General features: G+C 47.8%; 7 protein-coding genes across 7 annotated transcripts; 4 read left to right on the top strand and 3 right to left on the bottom strand.

Moving 5' to 3' along the window:
* Window positions 1–8142: 8142 nt before the first annotated feature.
* CORC01_03162 (acetyltransferase) lies at window positions 8143–9049 on the top strand (the record flags this gene model as incomplete). Its single annotated transcript, XM_022614812.1, has 3 exons — window positions 8143–8244; window positions 8477–8965; window positions 9026–9049. 3 exons carry the CDS (start codon window positions 8143–8145, stop codon window positions 9047–9049), a joined length of 615 nt encoding a protein of 204 aa, XP_022478814.1.
* A 4522-nt stretch (window positions 9050–13571) lies between these two features.
* Window positions 13572–15050, top strand: CORC01_03161 (uncharacterized protein; the record flags this gene model as incomplete). Its single annotated transcript, XM_022614811.1, has 5 exons — window positions 13572–13724; window positions 13810–13914; window positions 13982–14373; window positions 14432–14496; window positions 14569–15050. The coding sequence occupies 5 exons, from the start codon at window positions 13572–13574 to the stop codon at window positions 15048–15050; spliced, it is 1197 nt and encodes a 398-aa protein (XP_022478813.1).
* Window positions 15051–16215: 1165 nt separating this feature from the next.
* Window positions 16216–18471, bottom strand: CORC01_03160 (uncharacterized protein; the record flags this gene model as incomplete). Its single annotated transcript, XM_022614810.1, has 1 exon — window positions 16216–18471. The coding sequence occupies one exon, from the start codon at window positions 18469–18471 to the stop codon at window positions 16216–16218; it is 2256 nt and encodes a 751-aa protein (XP_022478812.1).
* Window positions 18472–18853: 382 nt separating this feature from the next.
* CORC01_03159 (alcohol dehydrogenase GroES-like domain-containing protein) lies at window positions 18854–20012 on the bottom strand (the record flags this gene model as incomplete). Its single annotated transcript, XM_022614809.1, has 3 exons — window positions 18854–18895; window positions 18961–19667; window positions 19730–20012. 3 exons carry the CDS (start codon window positions 20010–20012, stop codon window positions 18854–18856), a joined length of 1032 nt encoding a protein of 343 aa, XP_022478811.1.
* Window positions 20013–21487: 1475 nt separating this feature from the next.
* On the top strand, window positions 21488–22276 carry CORC01_03158 (short-chain dehydrogenase; the record flags this gene model as incomplete). The annotated part of the gene is made up of 2 exons (XM_022614808.1): window positions 21488–21850; window positions 21902–22276. The coding sequence occupies 2 exons, from the start codon at window positions 21488–21490 to the stop codon at window positions 22274–22276; spliced, it is 738 nt and encodes a 245-aa protein (XP_022478810.1).
* A 169-nt stretch (window positions 22277–22445) lies between these two features.
* Window positions 22446–23831, bottom strand: CORC01_03157 (uncharacterized protein; the record flags this gene model as incomplete). The annotated part of the gene is made up of 4 exons (XM_022614807.1): window positions 22446–23304; window positions 23363–23490; window positions 23557–23657; window positions 23729–23831. The coding sequence occupies 4 exons, from the start codon at window positions 23829–23831 to the stop codon at window positions 22446–22448; spliced, it is 1191 nt and encodes a 396-aa protein (XP_022478809.1).
* Window positions 23832–24579: 748 nt separating this feature from the next.
* Window positions 24580–26097, top strand: CORC01_03156 (uncharacterized protein; the record flags this gene model as incomplete). The annotated part of the gene is made up of 2 exons (XM_022614806.1): window positions 24580–24729; window positions 24793–26097. 2 exons carry the CDS (start codon window positions 24580–24582, stop codon window positions 26095–26097), a joined length of 1455 nt encoding a protein of 484 aa, XP_022478808.1.
* Window positions 26098–26233: the final 136 nt, after the last annotated feature.

The raw sequence follows: 26233 nt of genomic DNA, 5'->3' as shown, positions 1-26233 counted from the left end.
CCCTAACCCTAACCCTAACCCTAACCCTAACCCTAACCCTAACCCTAACCCTAACCCTACCCCTAACCCTAACCCAAACCCCAACCCTAACACTACCTACAAAGATGAATATAGACAAGCTACAGACAAACCTCAAATAAAAACAAGAAAAAAAAAAAACTAACATAAAAACAAACGAAAAAACATACAAAATATACAATAATAAACATACAATACACAAAACCCAAAAAAAAACCGCTATTAAAAACTATTATAAAAGACGGCTACTAAAGATAGTTATTTAAAACCGCTACTAAAAACCGTTATAAAAAACCGCCATTAAAAACTATTATTTAAAACGGCTACTAAAAACTACGATAAAAAACGGCTACTAAAAACTATTATAAAAAACCGCTACTAAAAACTACTATAAAAAAAGGTTATTAAAAACTATAATAAAAAACGGCTATTAAAAACTATTATTCAAAACCGCTACTAAAGATTATTATAAAAAACCGTTACTAGAGACTACTATAAAAAACGGCCACTAAAAATAATTATTTAAAACGGCTATTAAAAACCGCTATAAAAAACCGCTATTAAAAACTATTATTTAAGACGGCCACTAGAGACTACGATAAAAGACGGCCATTAAAGACTATTATAAAAAACCGCTACTAGAGACTATTATAAAAAACCGCCACTAAAGACTACTATAAAAAACCGTTATTAAAAACTACTATAAAAAACCGCTATTAAAAACTACTATAAAAAACCGTTATAAAAGACTATTATAGAAAACCGTTATTAAAAACTATTATAAAAAACCGCTATTAAAAATTACTATTATAAACGGCTATTAAAAACTATTATTTAAAACGGCTATTAGGGCGGGCGCCGCGGGCGACGCTAGCCGGGGGCGACGGGGGGAATGAGGGTAAGGGTAACGTTTAAAGAACGATTATATTACTTATTAACTAAGTATAATACTATTATTACCTTTTTAATAGGTAATACGATTTAAAAGGTTAAGGGATTGGTAAATAAGTTTATTAAATAGTAATATTCTTAATTAGCGTCGTTTATAAAGTAGTAAGGGAGTATTATTAATAAGTTAATTAAGATAAGGACGGCTTTTACCTAGATACGTACGTATATATAACAATATAAGCTTTAAAAAAGGTAAGTAGATTTAAAAAATACCTATCAAAAACGAAGGCCTAAGGCGTTACGATTATAAAGTTTTTTAAAAAAATAAAAATTTATTATAAGCTAAGGGAAAAAAGTAAATAGCTATTTAACTAACTATTTTATAAAAAAGCTAGGCTTTAGGGACGGATAGAAGTTTATTAATACGATTTATTAATTTACTATTCTTAGGATATTTATTAATATACTTAGTTTAAGGGTATTAATATTCTTATTAAAGAATATTAAGTCGTAATATAAGTAGTTAAAAAGGGGGAAAAAACATAGAGCTATTAGGTTTTTAAAAAGAAGGAAAATATAGTTAGTATATAGTTTTTTAATTAAAAAGGTACTATTTTTATATAATTTATATGAGGTAGTAAAAGTAAGTATTATCGATAGGATTTTAGTTAAAGAGAATCTTAAGGTAATAAAGGTTTTAAAATAGATTCATAAGGGAAAAACTAAAGAGGAGGTAATAGAGTTACTATTATTAACCTTTATAAAGGGGATTAAAATAGGGAATATTATTAAAATTAAGTAAATAAAGGTTTCTAAGCGTTAAGGTTTTTTAATTGCTAATATCGATCGGAAGCGATTAAAACCTTAGGCTATTAAAGTAAGTTATAAGTCTTTTAATCGCTAATATCGATCGGAAGCGATTAAAACTTTAAGACGTTAAAATAAGCTATAGTTTATTTTTTATTATTATTAATTTTAAATAATTATAATTTTTAAATTTTAAATTAATATTAACTTTTTATATATAATTAAATATTTTATTTAATATTAATTTAAATTATATAAAAATTATTTTTTAATTTTTAATTTTTTTTAATTTTTATAAATTAATTTTTCTTTTTTTTTTTTAAAAACCTAACCCTTTAGGTCTTAATTAATAAAAGTATTAAAGTATAAGACGCGGAACTTTTTCGTAAATATATATGTTAAATAATCGCTACGATTAGTCGCGGAATCCGGCAAAAATCGAGGCAACACTTCTCCTATAGCTCGCAGGAACTCATCTAATAATCAAATAGCAAGGTCTAGCGGGATCGAACTTCTCGTAAAGCACTTAAGCCCTTACGGGTTTATTCCGAAGTCCTCGCTAACACGTATCTCGGAGGGCAGATATAAGCGGGTCGAGATCCCAATTGCAATAAAGAAAAAGCTAACTACTGCAAGATCTAGACGAGTCCTATCCTACCATAGCATAAGAACTTCGCGCTCAACAAGCTAACCAATAGCTCGTTTAATAAAAATAACGTTTTTCTACCTAGATAAGAGTACGATTTCATAAAGTGCTCTAAAAATTCGATCCCTATCATCCAAATCCTTACTAAATTCCGGATTCAGTACTTTAATACTCAAAACATTCGACTTCTAAACAAAGAAACGAGTATATACGAGCAGAACAGATACTTCTGGCGTACTATCCATATCAACCCCTCTATTGAAGCGACCAGTAGTAGTATGAAGAAAATCTAGTTCTAGGTCGTCTTTCTCGGCCGCCATTAGCTCAATACTAACCATAACAGGCAACAGGTAAAGGACTTTCAAAAGGTAAAATCGGCCTTATCAGAAGGGATGCAAGAAAGCCAGTAAACGGTCATATAAACAATAAAAGATCTCAATAAAGACTCGGAACGCGAGTCAACAAAGAAGCAAAAAAATATCCATCTTTAATTATCATTTGGCGAACTACGCCCTATAACATATCATATTAACGCGAGCAAAGTTTAATCCCGGATATACGCCCAGGGTCTAGAAAAGCACAGTCGTAGGCACTATAACTAGGTACCTTACTCAACTAGATAGCTAGTCTGGGCGACCATACAGGTATCAGATTCCGAGCGCAATCACGTCTTAGTTTTCCCAATATAGCTTAGTTCCTAGACAGGTGCCCAGCGGCAAATTCCATTTCGACATCAATCCTTCCAACGATAACAAGGATCGCCTAAGCCATCGGGGTTATATATACCATACCGAGACAACACAAGTGCCTTATCAAGGCCGTTATCAATTCGGGCCGATAAAAGGCTACGGTCAAGCCGGCAGGCCGTAATAAGGCAAACATCTCATTAAGAACAAAAAAAAGGGCCATACAAGTTATAGCGGCGGGATCATCTGTCAGGCTACAGCCGCATCAAACCTAGACCGCACATAGGGGAGTATAGTAATAGGGCTATCGATCGTTAGTATCTCATTAGCCTTAGTAGGCAACAAATTTTAGCGCACGAAAAGGACTCCCTTTCGTACGCTCATACTAATACTAACTCATCTAGCATCGGTACAGAAAGGAAATATAGCACTGCTAACGAAATCAAAGTCAACTTGCAAACCTCTTCCATTACATCAGGTACACGCCCACAATAGTACTCGCCAAACGCTACCTCTCGATAAAGGGGAAGCTAAGGCGTCTACCCGTCGACGCAGCCGCCAGCTTTACGTAGCGTCTTTCGTCAGCGGGGACTTATATAAATCCATTTTGCTATTAATACCCAATTTAATCAATTATCCAAAATACCAGGTAAGGCTCGGGACTCAAAAAAGCCTTACCAGCGTAAGGAGTCACAGCAGCGGAGCGGAACGTACGATCAATTTAAGTTAATATCAGCTAAGTTATCATTCAGCAATTTTATAACATATCACACATCCAACATATAGCTGCCTAACGTTTAACCAAAAATCTAATCACACAACACTTACAGCCCCGGTCAATCACGTTGCAAAAGCCAGCAGCCCCTTAAGATCTAGAACGCGTTTGCCAGCCAAAAGAATAACACGCATACAGGCGCCCAAAAAAAACAAATTAAGACCCACACCATTAGGTCAAATAAAAGAATACGGCTCAACAACCGTCTTCAAAGTCTCCAAGAACCCCGCCGCCCACCCTTACCTCGCAACACCGGTCGCCTACTCGTTACGATTTCGCAAGTCATACTTCTCGAAGTCCAAAGCAAGTCTACCCCAAGCCCCGCCGATATATAAGTTTACGCACTCAAATAGTTCAATTATATTAACAAGTAAATCAGCATTCCTTAGAATGCGATCCCTTCGTCTATTTTTATTTATCGATCTGCTAGCTGACAACTATACCATCTATTACAGCTCATAGTTCTCACATTACCTCATCGATCAAACTTCTTTTCGACTCTACCCAGCATAAGTCCAAGCATTCCATCCAAGACGCTAAAAGACGGGAGTCAGATACCCGTAATAAGTAACCTCTACATCCCGTACGATATCGCAGTAGAAACGACTTAATCTAATTCAATAAGACAGCTCGGCTTTAGATCCGGCACAGCATAGTACAAAGATAATCGATTCGGCCCTTTCAATCCCGAAGCCGTAAAAATAGTCAAGACGGCCATAGCCACCGGGTATCGTCATCTCGATTATGCAGAAGCATATAGAACAGAGAAAGAGGTAGGAGTTACGATACAGGAGAGCGGTATGCCCAGAGACCAGCTCTTTATTACGACGAAAGTCGTAGAAACGATCGAAAACGTCCCGCGCGCGATTAAAACCAGCCTAAAGAACCTGCAGCTAGATTATATAGACCTATAAGTTCGCTTCTAATCTGACTGTTTGCTACATTAACCCAGAGTTTAACACAAATCACAAGTACCTCATCCACAGCCCTTACTTCGCGAAAACTTCGGCAAATCTCCAAGACGCTTAGAAAGAGATAGAGAAGGTGCAGCGATCCGGAAAAACCAAAGCAATTAGTATCTCGAGCTTCTTACGCTCCCACATTAAGGCCATCCTAGAGGTCGCCGAGATCAAACCAATCGTAAACCAAATCGAATTCCATCCCTACCTACAGAGAGCCGGTAGGTACGTCCCTTAGCTACAGGAGCAGGGAATCGCCGTCCAGAGCTTTTTCGGCCTTACTCCTCTTACTCACGCAAAGGGCGGACCGCTAGACGAGCCACTAGCCAAGATTACTACAAAGTACAACGTCGATCCGAATACGGTACTCATCCGATAGCATTTAAACCAAGATATCATCTCCATCTCGACAACTACCAAGCCGAAAAGGATCCAGAACTATTTCCAAGCCCTGGACCTACAGCTATCAGAAGAGGAAATAAAAGAGATAACCGAGATCGGGCTAAGGCATCACTTCAAAATCCGATTATCAGAGCTCTTCGACCCAAATAATCGCTCGTAACATAGAGCCATTTCCAAGGTTTAAGATAGACGGCTCAAGGATAATACCTTTGTTATTGGAATTGAATTCTTACCAAATAATGGTCTTACCAAACCATAAATACTGTCAAGCCTATAATAATACTGTAACTCAGAATCCGAGTTAAACTTATCGTATAATACACCTAAAGTCTCACATAGCGGATAGATTTTCCAATACATTTACAAACGGAATCAACTTAGTTCTGGTCGTACATTATGATCTATCGCGTAGGTGCCGATCTCACCCATAATCCCCCTCCCGCCATAACCAACTCCGTCACAAATTCCTCGTTCCATTATCCGTTATAGGGACTTAGTAAAAACAAAAGCTCTTCCATAACTTCTCGGTCTCGTACTCGACGTTACAGATCGTAATTCCTAAAGAGGGCACGCAGGCCTATAGCTTCCGAAATCCTAACGGGGTAAACTTAATCGTTTATTTTCCAATCGAGAATTTGCTCTCTTTAAACTCGATATCATTTATAACCTCCGAAACTAAACCCTCCTATTCTAGTAGGCCAGAAACTTCGCTCGAGTCTAGGATACCAGCCTCTTCATCCAATTATCCATCACTTTGAAAAATACCAAGAAATATTATTATAATATGCTCAGGCATCACTTAAGTTTAACGGCATAGTAACTAAAAATTTATACCATATTACGTAAAATTTACAATAAAAAAGGGGATTCGCAGGGCGGAATTCGGAGGGTACAGGGGCACATATTGCCCCTGTATACAAAATGATTTACACCACCCAAAATTATATATACACCGTTTCATTTACTACACTAACTACATACCCGGACATTCTCATCACCGCCACGGCGAGCGTACCAACGCCATCAAATTCGATAGTATTTCCAAGCCTTATAGTAGCATTTAAGTTAATTCGAATCATCAAGAGAAATGTTTCAGTGCCTTCTGGGAGCTTACTTAATATCAAGAGGGGTTGGATTGCATTATGATAGATCATTATCATTTAATAAATAATACTTTATATACCAACTCGTAAACGGGAGGGCCATCGTAGTTGCTCTACATCCTTCATCCCAATAAAACACACATCTATCACATAGAGACAATAGCATTAAGGCGAGATTATTACACATAAGCCCTCGGACCAAATTCTCTATATATATCGCAATCTTATTTTAGAAGAAGCAGCGTAGTTTAGCGAAAAGCGGCTAATATCGGGAATTAGCTTCTTAAATTCTCAACTCGATCCTTGAAAACCCAATCCTTATCTAGCGTTTTCCAAGACTTTCTGCATACCGCTTCATCCACTCATAATATTTTAGCGGTTGCCTCAAAAGTCCATTATATCACCAACAGAGTTCCACTAAAACGACCACACGCTCATACCGCTATGCAGCACATATTTAATAGAGGCAAAGCCTCGGGTCAAAAGCTACCGAAGCTGGGTCGGGCGCAGATTAATATACTGTGTGCTACTACTAATATACACAGTACGTGTTGACATAAATTATAAAAGGTCTGGCGTTCATATCCTGTCCAAGTGAATCACTCAAGCTCATCGAACATTGTCCTCCATCATATGTTGATATGCGTCCAAGTCTTCTCCTCATGTCTCTCGCCACCGCAGGCACGGCACTTGCATCATATGCATCCACATGTCGAAGCTGTATTTCTGGACGAGACGTCATCAACTTCTCCTATCAATGCCGACGTACCGATGGTGCGTATATTGGAACTAGCATAGATCTAGGGGATTGCTTTCGGAACTCAAGGGCCATTATTATGTTTGGCCGGGGGTAAGTGTCAATTTCGAGTTCTTGCCGGTCCGCAATGGCTCATTCATTGATGCTCTTGCAGCGGCAGATCTGAGCGCTCTTGTGACGACATACGTCTTCAGGTCCTTATACCAGGAGGCCAGGGCGTTGGCCTCCGGGCTAATTGTGGAGATGGCTCGGGAGGAAGGGTTTCAAATCTGATTTACCTTGGTAAGATACCCTTCCGATCCATGGTGCTCCAATGAAACTTCTACCAAAGTTCCGAGGTTATCTTCGCACGCTTTGAACCCCAGTGTAATAGTGACTCGGACGAAAGGAATTAGAGAATCTCAAATTATTGTGGTAACTTGTCTCTTCCTCGCAACTCCCGTACTTCAGTGCTTAAGACATGGGCACCCCATGATGTAAAATCATATGAGCACGACAGCTACAAATCATATCAACCGCTCACTACGACCAGCACTACCGTATAGATTATCAAAACTTGAGCTTTTCTGAATCTAGATCTAAAACATTATTGTAAACCCCCACCCTAGAGTCTGTGCGGGTATTCTTCTTCTTGCTCTCGCCTAAACACCTTGAAATTATTGTAGAGGAATCATAGACTTCAAACGCTTGTGATGTTATTGAGGACGACCTATAACGGGAGGCAAACCTGATTGGCAAATTAGAACGTTATTTTTTCCTCCGCTAGTTATATTGGTCAATAAGTCGTTGGAATGATATGAAGTCGAGCTCACGCAGTCAGCTAACCTTATGAGACTATTTTCTTTTCTAACCAATCAAGACAGCTAATGTTTCGCTCTAGAAGGTCAACGGTAGTAGGCAGCGTGTCGCTTTCACATGATGACGTTTTTTCTGGAGTTCAGCACGAAAAGAAAGTAGGCGATCATTACGTAAGGCTGTGCTTTTAAGGTGGCTCGCCGAACCGGAGCCCGTGATCCGTTCTCGCAACCTTCCCAACTCCGCGAAACTCTCTCCTCAGGCAAACCTCTTCAACGTTTTGCCCAACTTTTCGTCTCGAGCATGGAATTCTACATGCGACCACTGTCAGTCAGTGATCTTGATCAGTGCGTAACGGTAGAGACTGCAGCTTTTCCGCCTGCCGAAGCAGCGACCCGCGAAAAGGCAAGTGGAATCCGAATCTGTTCTCTATCTAGTAAACGTCACTCATACTCGAGCCTGCCACGTCGTGTCATCTTACTTTGAATTTCTTTACGGCTCTTCAAATCAATGACCTCGTCCGTTCATTAGCTCCAAGCATCGTTTTTTTCTCTCGGTTGGGTCGTCACTGTTTAGGCTTGGTCGTCTGTAGGCGATGTCCATTACCCCATTAGTTCTAATCCTATCACTCTTCTAGATTGAATACCGACTGACAGTATGCCCTCAAATCTGCCTGGGCCTGTTTGCCCGTGAGAGCAGAAGCAACTCGGAGGGAGCCACCCACCAAGGAGCCATACCAGCCTTCAATCCACCCAACGCAACGAAGAATGACAAGCTTATCGCACACACGATTTCCACCAAGTCGTTGTCTCCTGTTGTTCAAGACGAAGATATGTCCGTCCCACCTACATGGAAGACAGAACCAACCGCTACATACAACGTCGGGCACCAACCTAAAGGCAGAACTATCACTCTACATTCCCTAGCCGTTGCACCCCCTTTTCAGAAGTTAGGTCACGGCAAAACACTCATGACGCATTATATCGAGCATATGAGACAGACGGCACAAGCAGAGAGGATTTCTATTCTCACATATGACAGGCTTGTCTCGTACTATCAAAAACTAGGATTTATACACTACGGCAAAAGTCGATGCGAGTATGCTGGTGTGGCGTGGCATGATTTGGTATTTTTGTTCTCTTTCGTTGGTAATTGTCTAACTCTCTACTAACACTACCCTGGTTAGGCGTATGAGTTCAATACTATTTGACTCATGTTCTAAAGAAACTTGATGTAGGCGTTTTCTGCTTCGCAGGTTCGCAGTCATTTGCGTCCGTACTGTTCGGGCACCTAGGATATAACACTTCAACTTGTTAGAATATATTTAAGACATCAAATAATATTGCAATAAAACCGACCGCCTATGGCTTATTCATTGTTAACTCGATGCAGTCGATGGAATCGTAGCACACCGGTGTGTTCTTACTAATGTCGAAGCGTCGAAAGCTAAGCTCTGCACTGCAAAGACCGTTGCGAGTGCCACATCTATCAATGGCCCCTTTGCTGAAGGCACCCAAGATAGAGGCGGTGGCGGTGTTATAAGAGAGCTGCGTGTTGGAGATAATGGACAATCCGGAGTAGAAGGTGGGTTCAGATTCGGTAGTGTTGTAGTCCGGTTGGCATGGAAGGGTTGTGGTCCATTTCGATGGTGTACTACGGTGGTCTCATGAGGCTTTTATACACGTTTTGTAGTGGAACGTGACTGGCGATGTCCCTGTCGACGATGTTGAATCGATCTAGTGGTTCCATATGGCCAAAGTTCGTCCCACATCGTGAGTCGATTTAGGACGTCAAAAGATGATGTCTTGGCTCTCTAAGTCACAGAACCAGCCATTGATTTTATGCTTGGCAGAAAATTTAGCAATAAACGTGGGTGATATTTTCATATCGAAACTAGCCGTCGGTCTTTGGCCATCGGGCATGTGCGAACTTGGCCGGGCAAATTCATCTCCTCATTAGACAACTTTCTCCGTCTCCGGTTTCAGGAGCCATGCTGCGAATTATTTTTTCTGGGTGGAGGGTACACTCTTCAAGTCTGCTCAGTCCAGCATAGTGGTCCAAAGGTGAAAGTTTCGGCTTTGACGATTACCAACCTACTTGCTTAATCATTAAGAGTGGCCATTATGAGGTAATAGAAAGTTAAATTAGGTTGATAAGGCTAGCAGGCATGGAGACAAGAAGTATCGTAACCAAATTCTGTTGGTGGGAGTCTGTAAGATATTTATGGTCCGCGCTGTTTTGATTTTGCCAGCTGCTTAGTATTCAGCACGCTATTCAACACGTCGCTTCTAGCAATATGCACACGCTAAATCCAAACTCCAACAGAATGGGCTTTGGTGGGGACGTCGGCACAACAGAGTCCATCTCATGATCCCAGTCCATGTCTCAGCCAGAATCACATGCCTCTCGGAATGGATGTCAAGTCTGACATGGCATTGCTGCTTTCTTGTATCATGCGTGAGTCGCGGTGCCATCCAGGTTGATCGGGAAGCCTGGCCTCACGGGGTTTTTCCCAGGAGAGAGAAGATGATGGTTGGCACAATCTTCGAGACAACCTACAAAGAGGCGATGTACACAACCGCCGGGCTATTACGTTCGGAGCTAAGACGACTCCGATTCTACAAATTTATCATGGGCCCTCAAACTTGCTGGTCTCCTAGGCCCATCTGATTAGTACTAATTCGGAACACTGATACAATTTGGACTCGGTACGTTCGATGACACATCACTTGGTGTGTCTTGTTTTGCGGCAATTACTATTAATGTACGAGAACATCGGTGCAAATTGCATGTTCACTCGGCGAACACCAATGCCTAAGAGTCAAGACTCAAGAGATGCTACTTTGTTTTGGCTCTCAGAAAATGCCAACCAGCGGGCACTTATTCAACAGGGTGGTGTAATTATGGCTGTTACTATACCCTGTTGTGCTTGCAGTGATATCCTCCGATGGAAATCAATGGGTTACATATGCTCTGGTGATCGTCCCGTTGCCATTTCCATTTCCCCCGCCCGATGTAACTCTTGCTCGACTCACCTGTTCTTTGCAGAAGACCCTGCTGGTCTTCACTCTTTCTTATGTCAATTTGGCTAGTCAAACCCAAACTTCGTCACACCTAGTGTAAGAACAGCTTCTGCCGCGCCTTTTACCATGTCTATTTGAATGCATGCCATTTCAACGTCAACATTCATCGACGAGACGGTCGCCCGGGATGCGGCCGCGGCAGCCAGTTGTTAGTACGAAATGCCGGTGTGAACAACGTTGTCCAATTGTGTGCTTAGTGCGACCGAATTTCGTGAACTATGGTACCAAAAGAGCGCCGGCGATAATTGGATACGGCCACGGACAAGGGTAACAAGAGGCGGGACTTCAGATTTGCGAGCTGATTTTCTGCTCGACAATGTTCGTTGGGCAGCGTTTTGTGCGCCTATGCCTTACGGAATGTAAGGTAGCATTTATAGAAGCAGATCGTCTACCTGATCAGGTCTTCGCAGCCCCCACAACAAAGGCGTTCCCACGGATCCGTGATGTCGAAATATCTGTGCGTTGGGGCGACGTGATTTTAATTGGGACTAGCGGACATTCATCCGTCGCATCCGGGGCTCCTCTCGCGGAACAAGGATCAAAATCTAACGCAATTGCTGGTCTTTATCCGATCAAGAGCTGCGGGTCACTTGCGAGCTGCCAGTCCCAGGGGCTGCCTGGCGTTGACAAATGAAACGACCGGGTCGTTGGCAAATGGAGAACCGATGGCAACAGCACGGATTTGTTTGGCAACGCTGGACATACCTAGGTACTCGTGGCCGTGAAGATTAAGATGAAGAAAACACGTTCTTCAGAGACCCTGCACTAGGCATCAGAGAGTCAGTCGCGAACTGCCATGCTTGTCTTTGAGGCAAGCCCGATGGCAAGCCACAATTCCACACGGTAGATGATGAAGAAGTAAAAGAAGAAGCGGCAGAAGCAATAGCCACCACAGGAACCGCCCTAAAGAGAGCCCGGCCATATGGTTAACTGCCTTACGCTCTCGTCCATAGCTGTCAGGAGCGCAAATGGCCGGCCGGCTTGGTCCGGGTGGCCTCCCCTAAACGGGAAGCCGATGACGCCGTAATACGAGTGGAGATGGTCTGAGACAATCAGTTCCCTATTATAGAATAGCATCTGCTCTAGTCCGCATCATTGAGTTTGACACTTTCCTTCCTCTTCTACGTAGTATTGGTGTGACACGTCCCATAATTCCCGCCAGCCGCAGAGCTTGTGGACTTTTCACTTGTGTTCTTCTGCGTTCCCATCCACCGGCTATTGGCAGAGTCAAGCCTCAACGACCAACTCGCATTCCTCCGGCAATGTTCGCATCCAGTCGCCGGCTGTTCTGCAGACTGCTTTGGTTGACAGTCAACGCTTTTTGGCTGGCATTCGTGTTAGGCGGGCGGAGCGGCGCTGTTCGACAATTTTGAGGGGTGGTTCGGCAAATCAGGATCCAGTGAGGAAAAAGTGGTGCCATGTTGATGAGATTATGAATTGAGCTCGCTTCTGCATGAGCTGCAGAGCTTCAGAGGTGCAGAGCACCAACACGGCTGTAATTGTGCACGCGAGACACCCTAAGAATGCATCTCCCGTTTCCCTCCCCGGCCCGTCTGTCCTGCGGTGCGGAACTGAAAAAGCCTGGTTAGTACGGATATTGTATCGCCAAGTCCCAACCCGGAAAGACATTTGCCGATCAGATACAGACGGACAGAAAGGTAAGAAAAGTTCCTCTTACCCGAATCCATCCATTTAGCCCTCCAAAAACAAAATGGCAGCTCAAGGTTCAGCATTGCATCCATCCATGCGTGCCAATTTCAGTGCCATCGTAACTTTTCCGAATGCAGGCCACTGTCATCGAGATGGCCCCCAACTCATCCCAATTCTCATCACGGTGGATTTCGTTCCCTGCCATACCTCGTGGGAAGCTGGTCAGGGAGGCATCGGAGTTGTGTTTGAGGAGCGGCCCATTGTCACCCTACCACGAAGGGGCCCCTAATAAATCTCTCCCACCATCTCGGGGCTCATGGCGAAGGAAACCCCCCGAGGTTCAAGAGTCTTCAATTTCTTCGGGACTAATGCGGGGGAAGGATTCCAGACAATGGACTCTTCGGCCGGTAGCTTGATACGGCCATTCCACCGGCCGCTAACCTTCCGACTAACACCAACGCGGGCGATAGCGTGTGAGGCTGGATTACCCGAGATGTGGTTCACCCCATCTGCCGACATTTGCTCACACTAGGGTTGACACCTCTTGCCCGCTTTCAACGTAGTCCAATATGCGAAGATCTCACTCCAATATGGGATAGGTTCTCCAAGAGCTGCAACTGGAGTTCTCCGGGGTTGCCTGCCCATGTTGCATTCTGCAAGGTTCTGCGCAGATGTGAGTGTGACGATCAGGGGTGCCAGAGTCTCTCTCGTCCTTCTCTCCCACTCTCGCCGCACGGTAGCAACAGGGCCAGGCTGCACTCACGCACCCGCCGTAGCGCATTTCTATGCTTATTTTCCACATTGTTCCGGAATGCATATCTTCAACAAAGTCCCTCCCATCTCTTTCTTGTTCCCGTCAGGATGGAGAACCCGTAGAACGTCGTCCCGAATCTGCGGCTCCTCTCACAGCCCCTCCCTTGACCAACACGACTCGTCGTTCGATCCCTTTTTCCTTTGCCCTCAGCATCGAAGACATTAAGTCGTCTTGTTCCGATCGCAATGGCGGAAATCGAAAACCGCGGCCCGCAACTGGTGGCTGTCGGTATAACGCTCGTCACAACGGCCATTGTGGCAACGACTCTCCGATGCTATGTCCGCATCTTCCTCGTCAAGAACTTCGGAGTCGACGACTGGTGCATGCTCGCTGCGATCGTATGGAAAACTTCTTCTTCTTCTCGCGCCAATCTGTGCCACGGAGGCTCGGAGAATTTCAGCTAACCAGATAATCGACTCGCAGACATCTTTCATCCTCTTCGTGTCATGTGCGATTACGGGTGTTCATTACGGAACGGGTCGCCACAAGGTGAATCTCACCGACCATGAGTGGTCAACCGCTATGATGGTAAGCTTCCGACAGAACTGTCAATGTTGCGAGACAGCGAAAACATGAAAGGGCATTCATTGACCAGCCACAGTTTTGGTGGTACTGTTATCTATGGTACTGTTTGGCGATGATCGCCTCCAAAATCTCCATTGGCTACTTCCTTCTCCGAATCACGGTCCGCAAAGTCGATGTCTGGATCATCTACTCCGTCATGATGATGACAGTCTGCACCGGCGTTGTCTTCTTCTTCGTCACTCTTCCGCAATGCCATCCGATCTCCTACTTTTGGAATACCACGACCCAGAGCGGCCGATGCGTTCCTGCGGACGTGATCATCGCTCTCACCTACCTCTACAGCGCTTTCAGCGTCATCTGCGACTTTACCTTTGCTATTCTACCCATAGTCCTCATTTGGAAGCTAAAGATGGACCGCAAGACCAAGCTGGCTCTTGTACCAATCATGGCTATGGCCTGCATGTTGGTTACACTACTTTCCTCTGCATGCGGTCGAGCGACTAACTTACTCCCTCTCTAGTGCCAGCGCTGCCGTCGTGGTGCGCATGCCATTTGTCAAGAACTTCAAAAATCCAGACTTCCTTTGTAAGTAATAGTCCCACTCTATTCCATCGTGATCAATTTAAGGTTGTTGGTGGCTGACTCGCGCACTTCCAGATGCAACCGTCGATATTGCAATCTGGTCCACCACTGAACAGGGTCTGGCGATCACGGCAGGTAGCCTTGCAACCCTCCGCCCACTCTTCCGATTAGTAGGATACCGACTCGGCTTCACGTCAATGGGCCCCTCCCAACTCCACGATTCCGAGCGCGGCGCCCCATCCGCCATGGGCGGCAAAATCAAGAATGTCAGCAACGGCAGCTCAGGCCGTCAAAGGCGCGGCCCTTTCAGTCTCACTACCTTCATGTCCAAAGACGATGCTGAGAGTCACGAAATGGACAGCAGTGGGGAGCAAGACCGAAATCAGCAGCAGATATTGTCCCCAAATAAGCGCGCTCGCGGCTGGGAGTCGACAGGGAGGCGTGACAATGAGAGCGAAACTGAACTAACATTCGAAGCCTCAAAGGAGTCGGGTGGAAGCGACCGTGACAACATAGTTGTTGTCCAAACCTTTTCCTTGCGGGAAGATCGATTGTAAATGTTGTATTCATATTGTGAAGGACGGCGAACCTAATATCCAACGCCTTATGACTGGAAAATGGGAAATGGCATATATAAAAGATGGATTGAGCATAATTCATACGTAGGCGTTCTGTCCTTCTATCGTGCACACGCCTGATGTATCAGTTGGGCAACAGCCACATGAGAGGAGAAACGTCCGCGCTATCTGTCATTACTTCGCGCACTTTTCTCTAGCATGCATACCTCGGAGCAACTTGGAAACGAGGCATAGTGTCATGTTCTATTATTTGCCCCATCCTGCGGGGGACGTTGAGGGCAAAAACAAGTCCAAGGTGCAGAAGTTTACAACCGAAAAACAGGAGCGGGGGCTTATTGCTACATCAAAGACAGTGGAGGTTATGCAGGATGCAAACATTCAGTTCGTTTGAATTCTACTTACATAGCTACACCATCACACCCTTACTATGATGCTCGAATATTTACATAGGTCGATGCTGAAACCAGTTTCATTTGTCATGGGAGACTCCAACCCAAACAATACAGCGACTCCCTCCGCTCGGCAACGCAAAAAGCCTCACTAGGCTTCATTTGCGTTCCGTGGTCCGACAGCACTTCAATGCCTAATTCGATCGGAGTGTTGGCACTCAAAAACGAAGCTGGCGACAACTAAGGCCAACATTGGAAACTGGTCACTTCGGCTGCAGCGGTTCGTCATTTCGAGAGGTCTGGCAGCCTCAGGCCGAGTCGATAAGGCGGCTGAGTACCTACACCCGAGAGACGATACCACACTATTAATCTTGGTATATTTTGGCGAAATGACTGCGAAAACCACTTGAAGGTGAGCACAATGCTTTCTTGGGGGCAAGGTCTTGAAAACCGCCTCAATATGGAGAGGGAGTTTGTCGGGAACTATTGCTGTAGTCCATGGTTAGAACGAGCATGGATGACCCCCAAGGTCCTCTGAGGTTGGTGGTTCTTCCGAAGTTACACTTCGAATTATCTCTATTTCGTGGAGTGGCTTACACTGGCTTATTGACAAGCCTTATGTTCGCAGTAAGACCCTGGTTCTCGTCAACCAATGCATCTTTACCCGATATCCATTACATTCAGTAGTTAAAATGATTCTCGGGATTGTTAACTTGAAAGCCTTCTTAGTCCATGGTATTAATGATACCTTCGGCTTAAGTCTCCTCCTTCTTGGGTGCCGTGTTAAGTTGGGATTTCGGTAGGCCAACGGGCACCCCGCTCTGTACTGATCTTGAAGGACGGTTCAGAGAGCTCTGGTTGATCTGGGATTGGGGGTTTATGGGCGTTAATGGTGTTGTTGAGATTCTTTCGGGATTTTCCATGCTTTGACCCCGCGCCACGACAGCTAAAGAGTTCTTGAGCGCGTTCAACTGGGGCTGGAAACCGCCACCCTCTGCTGCATGTTGACGGCCAGCAATTGGTTGCTGTTGTGAGGATATTGTTTCTCTGTGCCGTTGGAGCTCGGCCTCCATTCGATCCATTCTCTTAGCTTGTTCTCTGTTTGTTTCGGCCTGTTCGGCAACGTGGTTCGTGAGGCGATGTTCCACCAATGCGATGCGATTATGAAGCATTCCAAAATGCTGATCAAAGGAGGTTTTGCTAACTTCGACGAGTGTTCTGCAGTTGTTAATCAAGGTTGTGTTGATAGCAATGGCCTCCTCCATCTTTGTGAGCCGGTTTAGGTAATCAGCATTCGGTACTTGGCTGGCGGTGGCCATTTCCATCCTCTCGAGGCGCTCTTCGAAGCTTGGGTGAGCCGGTAGGTACATGTCAAGCCGCTCTTCCAATCGGCCTTCCAACTTGACTAGTCGTGCTTCCATCATATTGCCCTGTTGAATTTCCATCCCATTTCGCCCTTCTGGTCGTGCTTTGTCTGTTTGACTGCCTGCCTCACGGCTCTGGAGAGGACTCTTGTGCAACAGAAGGCCGTTTTTGACTCCCTCTAGCTCTTGGTTCAGAGTCTTGACGCCCCCTTCAAAGCTTTCGATGAGCTCTTGTTGCTTTTGTTGTTGATGTTGAATCACTTGGCCTGTCTTGCGGCATGTCATCACGTCTGCAACAACGCCGGAAATTTGACCGTTCAGGAGGTCCAGCCTTTCAAGCGCATCTTGGCACTTTGAAGCTGTAAGCATGTTCAGCTGGTCGTGTGCCTTCTGAATATCTCTTGAGAGCTCTCCAGACTCCATAATGAGCATCGTTTGCTCTTTCAGGAGCTGCATAGTTTCGTCCATTTGTCCTACTCTGGTTTCAAACAATATGAGGAGCTCATTACTGTGATGTGCCTTCTTCTTGTGTCTAATAATGCTCTGATCTCTTGGGACTGAGTCATAGATCCCTTGTTGTTCTTTGGCCAAAATTTGACTTGTATCAGGCGCAGTTTTTGTTGCGCCCTCATTTACGAAGGTTCCTTTTTTATAATGATCATTCAGCACTTGATTCGAGGGGTCGTTGGAAGGAAGAGTGAGCTTCGAGTCCCGTCGTGGGGAACATGGCGGCGATCCCGGGACACACTGACGCTTGACGCAGTTGGGTGAGTCCTGGCTGAGCCTACGTTTCCGCCCTTGGCTTTGAGTGGGGTCGTCAATAGCTTTCTGACTCTCTGAAGCGCCTAGAGTCGACAGCATCATAGAGTCGCTGCGGGAAGAACCTCTACATTGCCGGTCAGGCGATGGTATTGGGATGCGTGAGAAGAGATCCTTGTTGGGAGTAGAGGCCATCATGTGGTTGCTGGTGCAGGAATCTCTACGCCGGCAGTCTGCTGATGGTGCTGAGGTGCTTGAGAAGAGATCTTTGCCGGGCCCGCGGATGCTTCCACCTCTGATTTGGAGGGCTGAAGCTGTGCCCTTCTTTACGGGGAAAGCCCCCAACACAGGGGGCTTTGACGGGTCAATAATTGACTGCCGGTCGTGCTCCATCAGGTCTAGCCATGACTTCTCAACGTGACTCCATTCTTTGTCGACTTCCTGGTTTGCTGGACGGGAAGAGGCGGGCGGGTCAGGATCTCGGGAATTCCATGCGTCGATGAGGTTGGTCAAGTTATCATGGCGCTTCTTGATAATCTTTGGACATTCTAGGTAGACGCGGCGACGATCCGAGTAAATCTGTGCAAGTTCCTCGATCATTTGAGCGCTGGCATTGTCAACGCCCCAGTGATTGCGCATGAAGACCCAAAAGTTGTCGTGGTCGAAGGCCAGATGTTGACATCGTATCAAAAGCCGAAAGAGGACTATAAGGTTGACACGGATGCGCGCCTGACGGTCATGTAAGGTCTTGGACTCGACAAATGTGCCAAACCTCTTTGCATTGCCAGGGTGAAGAAGTATGACTTTAGAATGGAGCAGATTCGGCCAGGGCGGAATTGCGAGCGACACGCCCGGGATCCAGAACAGGGCAGAGTCTTCTTTTTTCATTATGTGAGATGAACGGTTCTAGTTCCGTAGATGAGGTATCCCAAGGCCAGGCTCGTATTTGGAATGCGGATGTTGAGGATGATAGTGATTTTCGGATGTCCGCTGTCAAGAAAGCCGAAGGCGTGACGCCAAAGGGAGGCAAGGATGGATGGAAGTGACCCACAGAAGCCCGGAACGCGGAACGAACCTGGAAGATGCCGGCGCCTGGCGGCAACAGGGGGTCCACTCAGGGGCTTCATCGCCCTGTGTGAGGGAGTGAGTGTCACAGCGAGAGTATGTCTGTCTCAGTCTCACTCTTATTCTCACTCATTTGAACTTGTGCACTTGGCGAAGGTGAGTAGAGACGAGGCGGCTTGCAATAATCCACAGCGTCTGTCATAATCTATGTGGCATTGTCATCTTCGGCAACATCGCCAATTACAGTCTGCAGCTCAAGTGTCCACTAACTCGCCTAGCTCAACTCATAACCAACACACTGCGGAAGCGCACCTTGTTCGCAATCATGTGTTCCGATGCCTTCTTAGCGTCATCCAGTGAGAACCGCTCAATCATGCACTTGATGCCGTGTGTCGCCGCAAAGTCGATGGCCTCTTCCGAATCCATCTGATGTCCGGCAGGCCACCCACAAACCGACTTGCCTCCAATGATGAGGTCGATCGTGTCGACTTCCAATCCTCCAACTGGTGCCAGCACGCACAACTTACCGCCGGGTTGCAGGCCACCGGTGAGCGGCGAGATGATCTTGGGGTTCGGCGCCGTTGCGAGGATCAATGCCGCACCGCCAAGTTTCTTGAGCTCCTTAACGGGGTCCGTTGCACTAGAGTCGATGTACTCATGCGCGCCCAACTTCATGGCAAATTCCTTCTTCGTAGACCCGGAACTCAAGACTACGACCTTGTAGCCCATGCGGCTGGCGTACTGCACGCCAAGATGGCCCAGGCCGCCGAGACCCTGGATAGCGACAAGATTGCCTTGCTCAATTTGCATCTTGCGTATACTGTTGAAAACGGTGACACCGGCGCAGAGAAGCGGTGCTGCTTCCGCCGGGTCAACATCCTTTGGCACCCGCACCGCCGACTCGGCACGGAGCAGCACATACTCGGCGTACCCACCATCCCGGAACACACCATTGATCGTCTCGTTGTCACAGGCCTGGAAGAAGCCTTTTTGGCACTGTCGACATGTCCCATCGTGCCCTGCATTCGCGTTTAGAACCCTCACATTTAACTCCAACACCAATGGGCATCATGGGACGTACCTCCGTGCCAGGCACCTCCAACGCGATCTCCGCTCGAAAAACGACTCACGCCTTCGCCGACTGCCACCACATCCCCAATGATTTCATGACCCGGAATCCGTGGGAATACGTCACCGAATCCACCCTCTGCCATACCTACGTCGGAGTGGCATACGCCGCATGCTAGAACCTTGACGAGGACATGGCCGGGGCCTGGCTGTTTCAGTTCCTGGTCGACAATTTTGAGGGGCGCGCTTTTGGACTCGATAATGGCCGCCTTGAATGTTTTGGGAAGTTCTGACATTGTAGCTTTTGAGATTGTGTTCTTGAATGTGGGGATTTGTAGGATATAGCAGGAACTGTACTTTGGATGGGACTGGAGTGAACGAAAACATTGAGCAGGGCGGCGTGATGGGCACTACTTATACACATGCAGGACCAAGTATCAAGAATCTATCTGTAAGTCACAGCTCGACCTGACTGGTGCAACGTTGGAATCTACGCTTTCCTTATGGATCGGACAAAGTCAATTGCAGACCTTCCGGCCCCTCATTTTGAAACAAGCAGGAGAGCTCTAGAGGCCCGCTGAACGTCTGCATCGCTGACAAGCACTGCTGACTGCAGTCACACTTCCTGTCGGCTTTGCATGTCTCATAGGACAGCCGCCGACGAGCTTGGGTTTTCTGCAAGACTATGACGGATCTGGAAGAGGGGTTGGGGTGTGGTGGCGCTGCTTCGACAGCTACGATGACATCAACAATACTCAATTCAACCCTCATGTACGTGGACCCCTCCCACCGCTCCGGGATAGAGCTGTTTGCGAGTGGGGGAAGGGAAGTAGGTGACAGAGCTGCGCCTGAGGCCCGATGGCGTTCATCAGCCGCCTCTTGCTGCCAAGAAATGTAAGCCCATGACACCGACACAGACTTCGCGGAGGCCACGGAACCCATGCATGCTTTGCCAGTCGGAAATATGTTTATTTGATTCTCATGTAAAGAGCAAATCTACCAAGCTGTGGCCTGATAATCAACTAGTATGGCTCGGGAGAGATCTCATGGGGCTTCGGTAATCGGCGTGCCGAAAGCAGGCTTATGTCCTGCACACATTCGTCGGCCAATGACAGATTGTTCCTTGTCGGCTTTGCAGGGGTCTTTTTCTCCGTAGCCGACAGGTATGGATAGGTATCGTCCGTTTTGTCAAAAGTGTCCCTCGAGCCGTTTCCTCGATATGCGTCACCAAGGCCAATACAAGGCAGCCCTACGGAGGTGCCTCTCAGGATTTCCAGTGGGGCTGCCAAGACAAGATAGGGAATATTACCTTATCAACAGTATCAGTACATCAATCTACATACGAGCTCAGAACACGCCCCTATTTATCCGTACCCTCTGAGGGCAATTCACCTAGTACGTTAGCTCCTCTATAAGTCCTCATCTTCTGATAAGAAGATGTTTCTCGAGGTACCTGGGATCGGAGGGCAGCCCAACTCATTCCGATGAGCTCCGATAGAGCCGCAAAGCTACCTAAGCTGCGTACTCCCTCTTCGCACTTCGACGGAGTTGACACAGAGCTTCCTCGCTCTCGCGCCCACGAGCGCTTCGTCGTAGATGGACTACCGGGAGAGATAAAAAGTCCAGGCCGCCCATATCCTACGCTTCACCTCGTAGCATCACAATAGCCATATCAATTGGACGCTTCCAAAAGGCCAGTCCATCCGTTCAACCGCACAGAGTCCCGTCAAAGCCTCGCGCACAAGCAGTCCAAAGTTCTGCTTTCCTCACAATGTCTCTCCAAGATAAGATCATCCTGATCACCGGAGGTTCCAAAGGCATCGGCAAGGCCATTGCTCTGGATGCGGCCGCACAGGGTGCCAAGATTGTTGTCAACTATAGCAGCGACTCATCTGCCGCCGATGAAGTTGTCAAGACCATTGGCAGTGACTGCGCCATTGCCGTGCGCGCAGACGTGTCCAAGACGGACGAGCTGCAGAAGCTCGTGGACGCCACCATCGACAAGTTTGGCAAAATCGACGTCTTGATCCCCAATGCTGCCATCATGCACATGCGCACCGTCGAGAACACGACAGAGGAGGACTTTGATCAAATGTTCAACATCAACGTCAAGGGACCCTACTTCTTGGTCCAGGTACTTGATCTTGCGCATTCTCAGTGTCGTTTAAACTTACTTTATGAACAGAAAGCTCTGCCTCACATGTCCGAAGGCGGCCGCATCATCTTCCTCTCAACGACAGTTCTCGCTTTAAGTAGCCTTCCCCCGCCTTATCTACTCTACGCATCGACAAAGGGCAGTATCGAACAAATGACCAAGTTTATGGCCAAGGACCTTGCTAAAAAAGGTGTCAACGTCAATGCCATTGCCCCCGGTCCTACAGGAACCGATCTCTTCTATAAGGGTAAGACCGAGGAGATGCTTAAGCACATCAAAGCCAGCAGCCCCTACAACAGAATTGGCGTACCAGAGGAGATTGCCTCTGTGGCGATATTCCTGTCAGGAAGAGAATCATCATGGGTGACGGGGCAGATCATTCGGGTGAATGGTGGAGCCGCCTAAGGGGCATATAAGCAGATAACGGCTGCGCATTCAATGCTATTCACGAATATTCAACTTCCCAGCTTCACGTCTTGGCCTGAGTACCCCGAGACCCGTCGACGGGGCGTTCTTGAATGTTCTTTAACGTCCCAAAAAGTCTAGACTTCAACTCACAACACGGCTGGAGGTTTTACTGAGCACCCAAGGCAGCCAGTGCATTACGCAGCTCCTTGACTGCTGTCGGCACATCCTCAAAGTTCAGCGCAGATATCGCCCACTTGGCGTGCTTCTGTGCCTTGGGCAAATCCATGTCATCCGACGGCGCACTACTCGGCGTCCATGAGTTGTGCGAGGCGGGAATCACGGGGCCGTTGGGCTGAGGTACAATCGGCGGTGGCTTGAACTGTTGAGGCGCCGGAGGAGGAGGTGATTTGGTGGCATTAGAAGGGGGTATCTGAGGTGGCTGCCACGGCGACGCAGCGTTTGCCGGGCTGAATGATGGGCCGGTCGAGGATGCGGCATAAGGAGAATGGGCTGACGGAGCGTTTGCTGTCGTGGATGTGTCATTAACGCCGGAGTGGCTCAAAGGAGATGGTGGGAATTGTTCGGGAGGGTCAAAGTAGCCCTGCGTCTGAGGTAGCGGCGGGTCGAGGTCGTTCGCTGATGGAACTGACGGGAGATCAAGCACGCTAGACCGGGCAGGTTGAGGCCCACTAGGCTCGACGGTCGGTGAGGTCTCTGCTGGTGCCGGCGCCTTTTTGTAGAATTCGGTCTCCGGGTCATCCTCTACGGATGCAGGCTTTGGGGAGGTCAGACCTTGGACGTCGGGGTCATTGGGATCCAAGGCAGGAAGAGCGTCCTCGGCAGCGGGCTCATCCTGCTTTGGGTTCGAATCGTTGGGGTCCTTCCCTTCCTTGATAGCCTTGAGTATTCGAGCAGCGTTCCACTTTGCAAACTTGACCTTCTTGAGTGTCTCCTCGTCCACGGGGCCCCAAATGTTGCCCAGGAGGAGGAACGTCGCAGCAGCATCAAATGTGTCGGCGGTTTGTCTAGGTTCAGAGCACGTTAGGAGGCAGAACGGGGGCAGTGGATCTGAAACCAGCGTACCTCGTGACCCGGTTCGCGCGCATAACCTTCTCTGCTCTGTCGAAAGCTTCCTGAGCGAATTGCTCAACGTATGCTTGGCCAACTGTGTCGTCGGTGATGGCCTCTTCTTGGGCGTTCTCGGTTTTGGTCTGATGCAACAACTGTCAGTCTCCAAACTATAGCCCCAAGGGTGACTCTATCATTGAATGACGAACCTGCTCAAGTCGGTCCATAAGATTTGTTGTGTAAGAAAGACTCTCGTCGTCGACATTGTGCAGGCCCTTGGCTAGGATTTGGTTGACCACCCAGTATTCGCCTGCAGATGCCCGGTCAGTATCAAAGGCCGTCCGTCGACCATGCGACACTAATGGAGACGTATCAACGTACACCAGTAGGTCACTACGGGTTTGTATTGACGCAGCTGGTTTGCGCGATTGATAAATCTCGTAATGTCTGCCTGTCGCAGGCTGTCGGGGATTGGTTCGGCCATAGCTGCGACTGCGACTGCGATTGCGACAACGATAACGAAGACGACTCGAAGGGCGCGATGGATAGGATCGGTAAGGACGCTTTTGGTCGGCGTCGGGGTCCGGGTAAGAGAGAATTCTTGCTCGGTGATAGCTCACGGGCGCGAAGGGGTAGCGGACTTGCGACGAGTGGTGGTACACCAAGAAGTTGGAGACGTGTATTGCGTATCTTGGAAGCCTTCGCGGCGTCAAGTTTCCCCACACAGTGGCGCATCACACCTCAGCGGGGTGGGATGGACGGTCATCAGATACGTACCTCTCATGCTCTCTCGAGGTGTGGCTCAAGCTCTGCAAAGCTGGTGTGGGGCTTGTGGCTGGTGCTCAGGCCAAATGGTCCCATTCACAGGCCGAATTGAGCACAAGGTGAGGGGTTCGCGTCTCACAGTTCCACGCTGGCCTCTTTGCGCTGGGAAGAAGCCAACTAGGCTTTTCTTCCTTCAATTTGCTTGCTTTCCCAATCCCATAAATGCAGAAGAGGAGAGAGCTCCCTCGCCTGCCTGAACCTAGTAAATTGCATGCTCTGACTTTTTACTCCCCCACGTTTTTCTTTTCTTATCCCATCCGCCTCCCTTTATTCTCTTCTTCTCTCAATCCGTCCCGTCCACGTCTCGCTGCCTCTGGCGTCACATCACTTGCTGCCGTCTGGCGCACTCACTCCCCTTTCCCACCCCACACTTGTACACACATTGCTGCTAAACTCTATCCACCAAGATGCATCACCCCACACTGTTCGCGGCTGGCGCTGCCGTTCTATCGGCTTTACCTGGCGCCCAAGCTGGCATGTATCCCAAGAGCTCTGCTGTGCTCCAGGTTGATGCCAAAAATTACGACAGCCTGATTGCCAAGTCCAACTACACTTCGGTAAGCTCGACTTTATTTTCCACGTCATGGTCATGCGACAACATGCTAATATGAGCATGCTAGATTGTTGAGTTCTACGCTCCCTGGTGCGGTCACTGCCAGAACCTCAAGCCTGCCTACGAAAAGGCTGCCAAGAACCTTAATGGACTGGCCAAGGTCGCTGCCATCGACTGCGACGAGGATGCCAACAAGCCTCTCTGCGGCCAGATGGGTGTTCAGGGCTTCCCTACCCTCAAGATTGTGAGGCCTGGCAAGAAGCCCGGCAAGCCCGTTGTCGAGGATTACCAGGGGCCTCGAACCGCCACCGGCATCGTTGAGGCCGTCGTCGACAAGATCACCAACCACGTCAAGCGCGTTTCCGACAAAGACCTCGACTCCTTCCTCGAGGGCGACAAGCCCAAGGCAATCCTCTTCACCGAGAAAGGCACCACAAGCGCCTTGCTCCGCAGTGTCGCCATTGACTTTCTCGACGCTGTCACGATTGGCCAGGTTCGCAGTAAGGAGGCAAAAACGGTCGAGAAATTCGGGGTCAAGTCATTCCCCACCCTGGTGCTACTACCGGGTGGGAACAAGGAGCATATTGTCTATGATGGAGAACTAAAGAAGGATGGGCTTGTGTCGTTTATTTCCCAGGTCGCCTCGCCCAATCCTGACCCCGCGCCCAAGGGCGACAAGAAGAAGGGCGACAAGAAGGCCGAGAAGAAGTCTGAGAAGAAGAGCAAGTCCGCATCCAACAAGTCGAGCACCAGTACCGCTACCGAGCAGGAGGCCATCCCCGAGCCCGAGGCCGCCACCGAAACCCCGTCTACTGAGCAGGCCGCTCCTGTCCTTAACATCATCCCTCCACTGCCCATTGCCACCACGCCCGAGAAGCTCCTGGAGGAATGCCTCAACACGAAGTCCCACACCTGCGTCCTAGCTTTCGTGCCATCAAAGGAAAACGAGAAGGCCGACAAAGCGCTCACCAGTCTGTCGGAGATCGCCCATAAGCACGGCCAGGCCAAGCGCAAGCTGTTCCCCTTCTTCTCTGTTCCTGATGAGAACCCAGCTGCAGCCACTATTACAAAGGGCCTTGGTCTAACTAGTGAGGTTGAAATTATCGCCGTCAACGCCCGCCGGAACTGGTGGAGACAGTACGAGGGTGACTTCGATGCAACCAGCGTCGAGAGCTGGATCGATGCTATCCGTCTAGGTGAGGGTGCGAAGAAGAAGCTCCCTGAAGGCTTGGTAGCCGAGGAGGTCGAGGCAGCGTCCCCAGAGAGCAGCACAGCCGCCTCCACCGCAGCCACAGATCCTACTCCCGAGCCCGAGACGGAGGCGCCCGAAGAGAAGCCATCGGAAGCCCCCGCGCCGCATGATGAGCTGTAAACATCCGTTTGATTTTCGACTTCTGCATGGATGGTTAGCTTGGACTGTATGTACACTTGTTAGTTAATGCGATGGGAGAAATCTGACCGCTGTCAATACCGCTGCGCCGCTCCCGTGCTTGACGCTGTCCGGCGTG

The sequence above is a fragment of the Colletotrichum orchidophilum genome (genome assembly GCF_001831195.1).
Source record: "Colletotrichum orchidophilum strain IMI 309357 chromosome Unknown Scaffold_18.1, whole genome shotgun sequence".
In the NCBI taxonomy this organism is placed as follows: domain Eukaryota; kingdom Fungi; phylum Ascomycota; class Sordariomycetes; order Glomerellales; family Glomerellaceae; genus Colletotrichum; species Colletotrichum orchidophilum.
The sequence above is the reverse complement of the archived record's forward strand: the minus strand, read 5'-3'. Positions and strand labels throughout refer to the sequence as shown.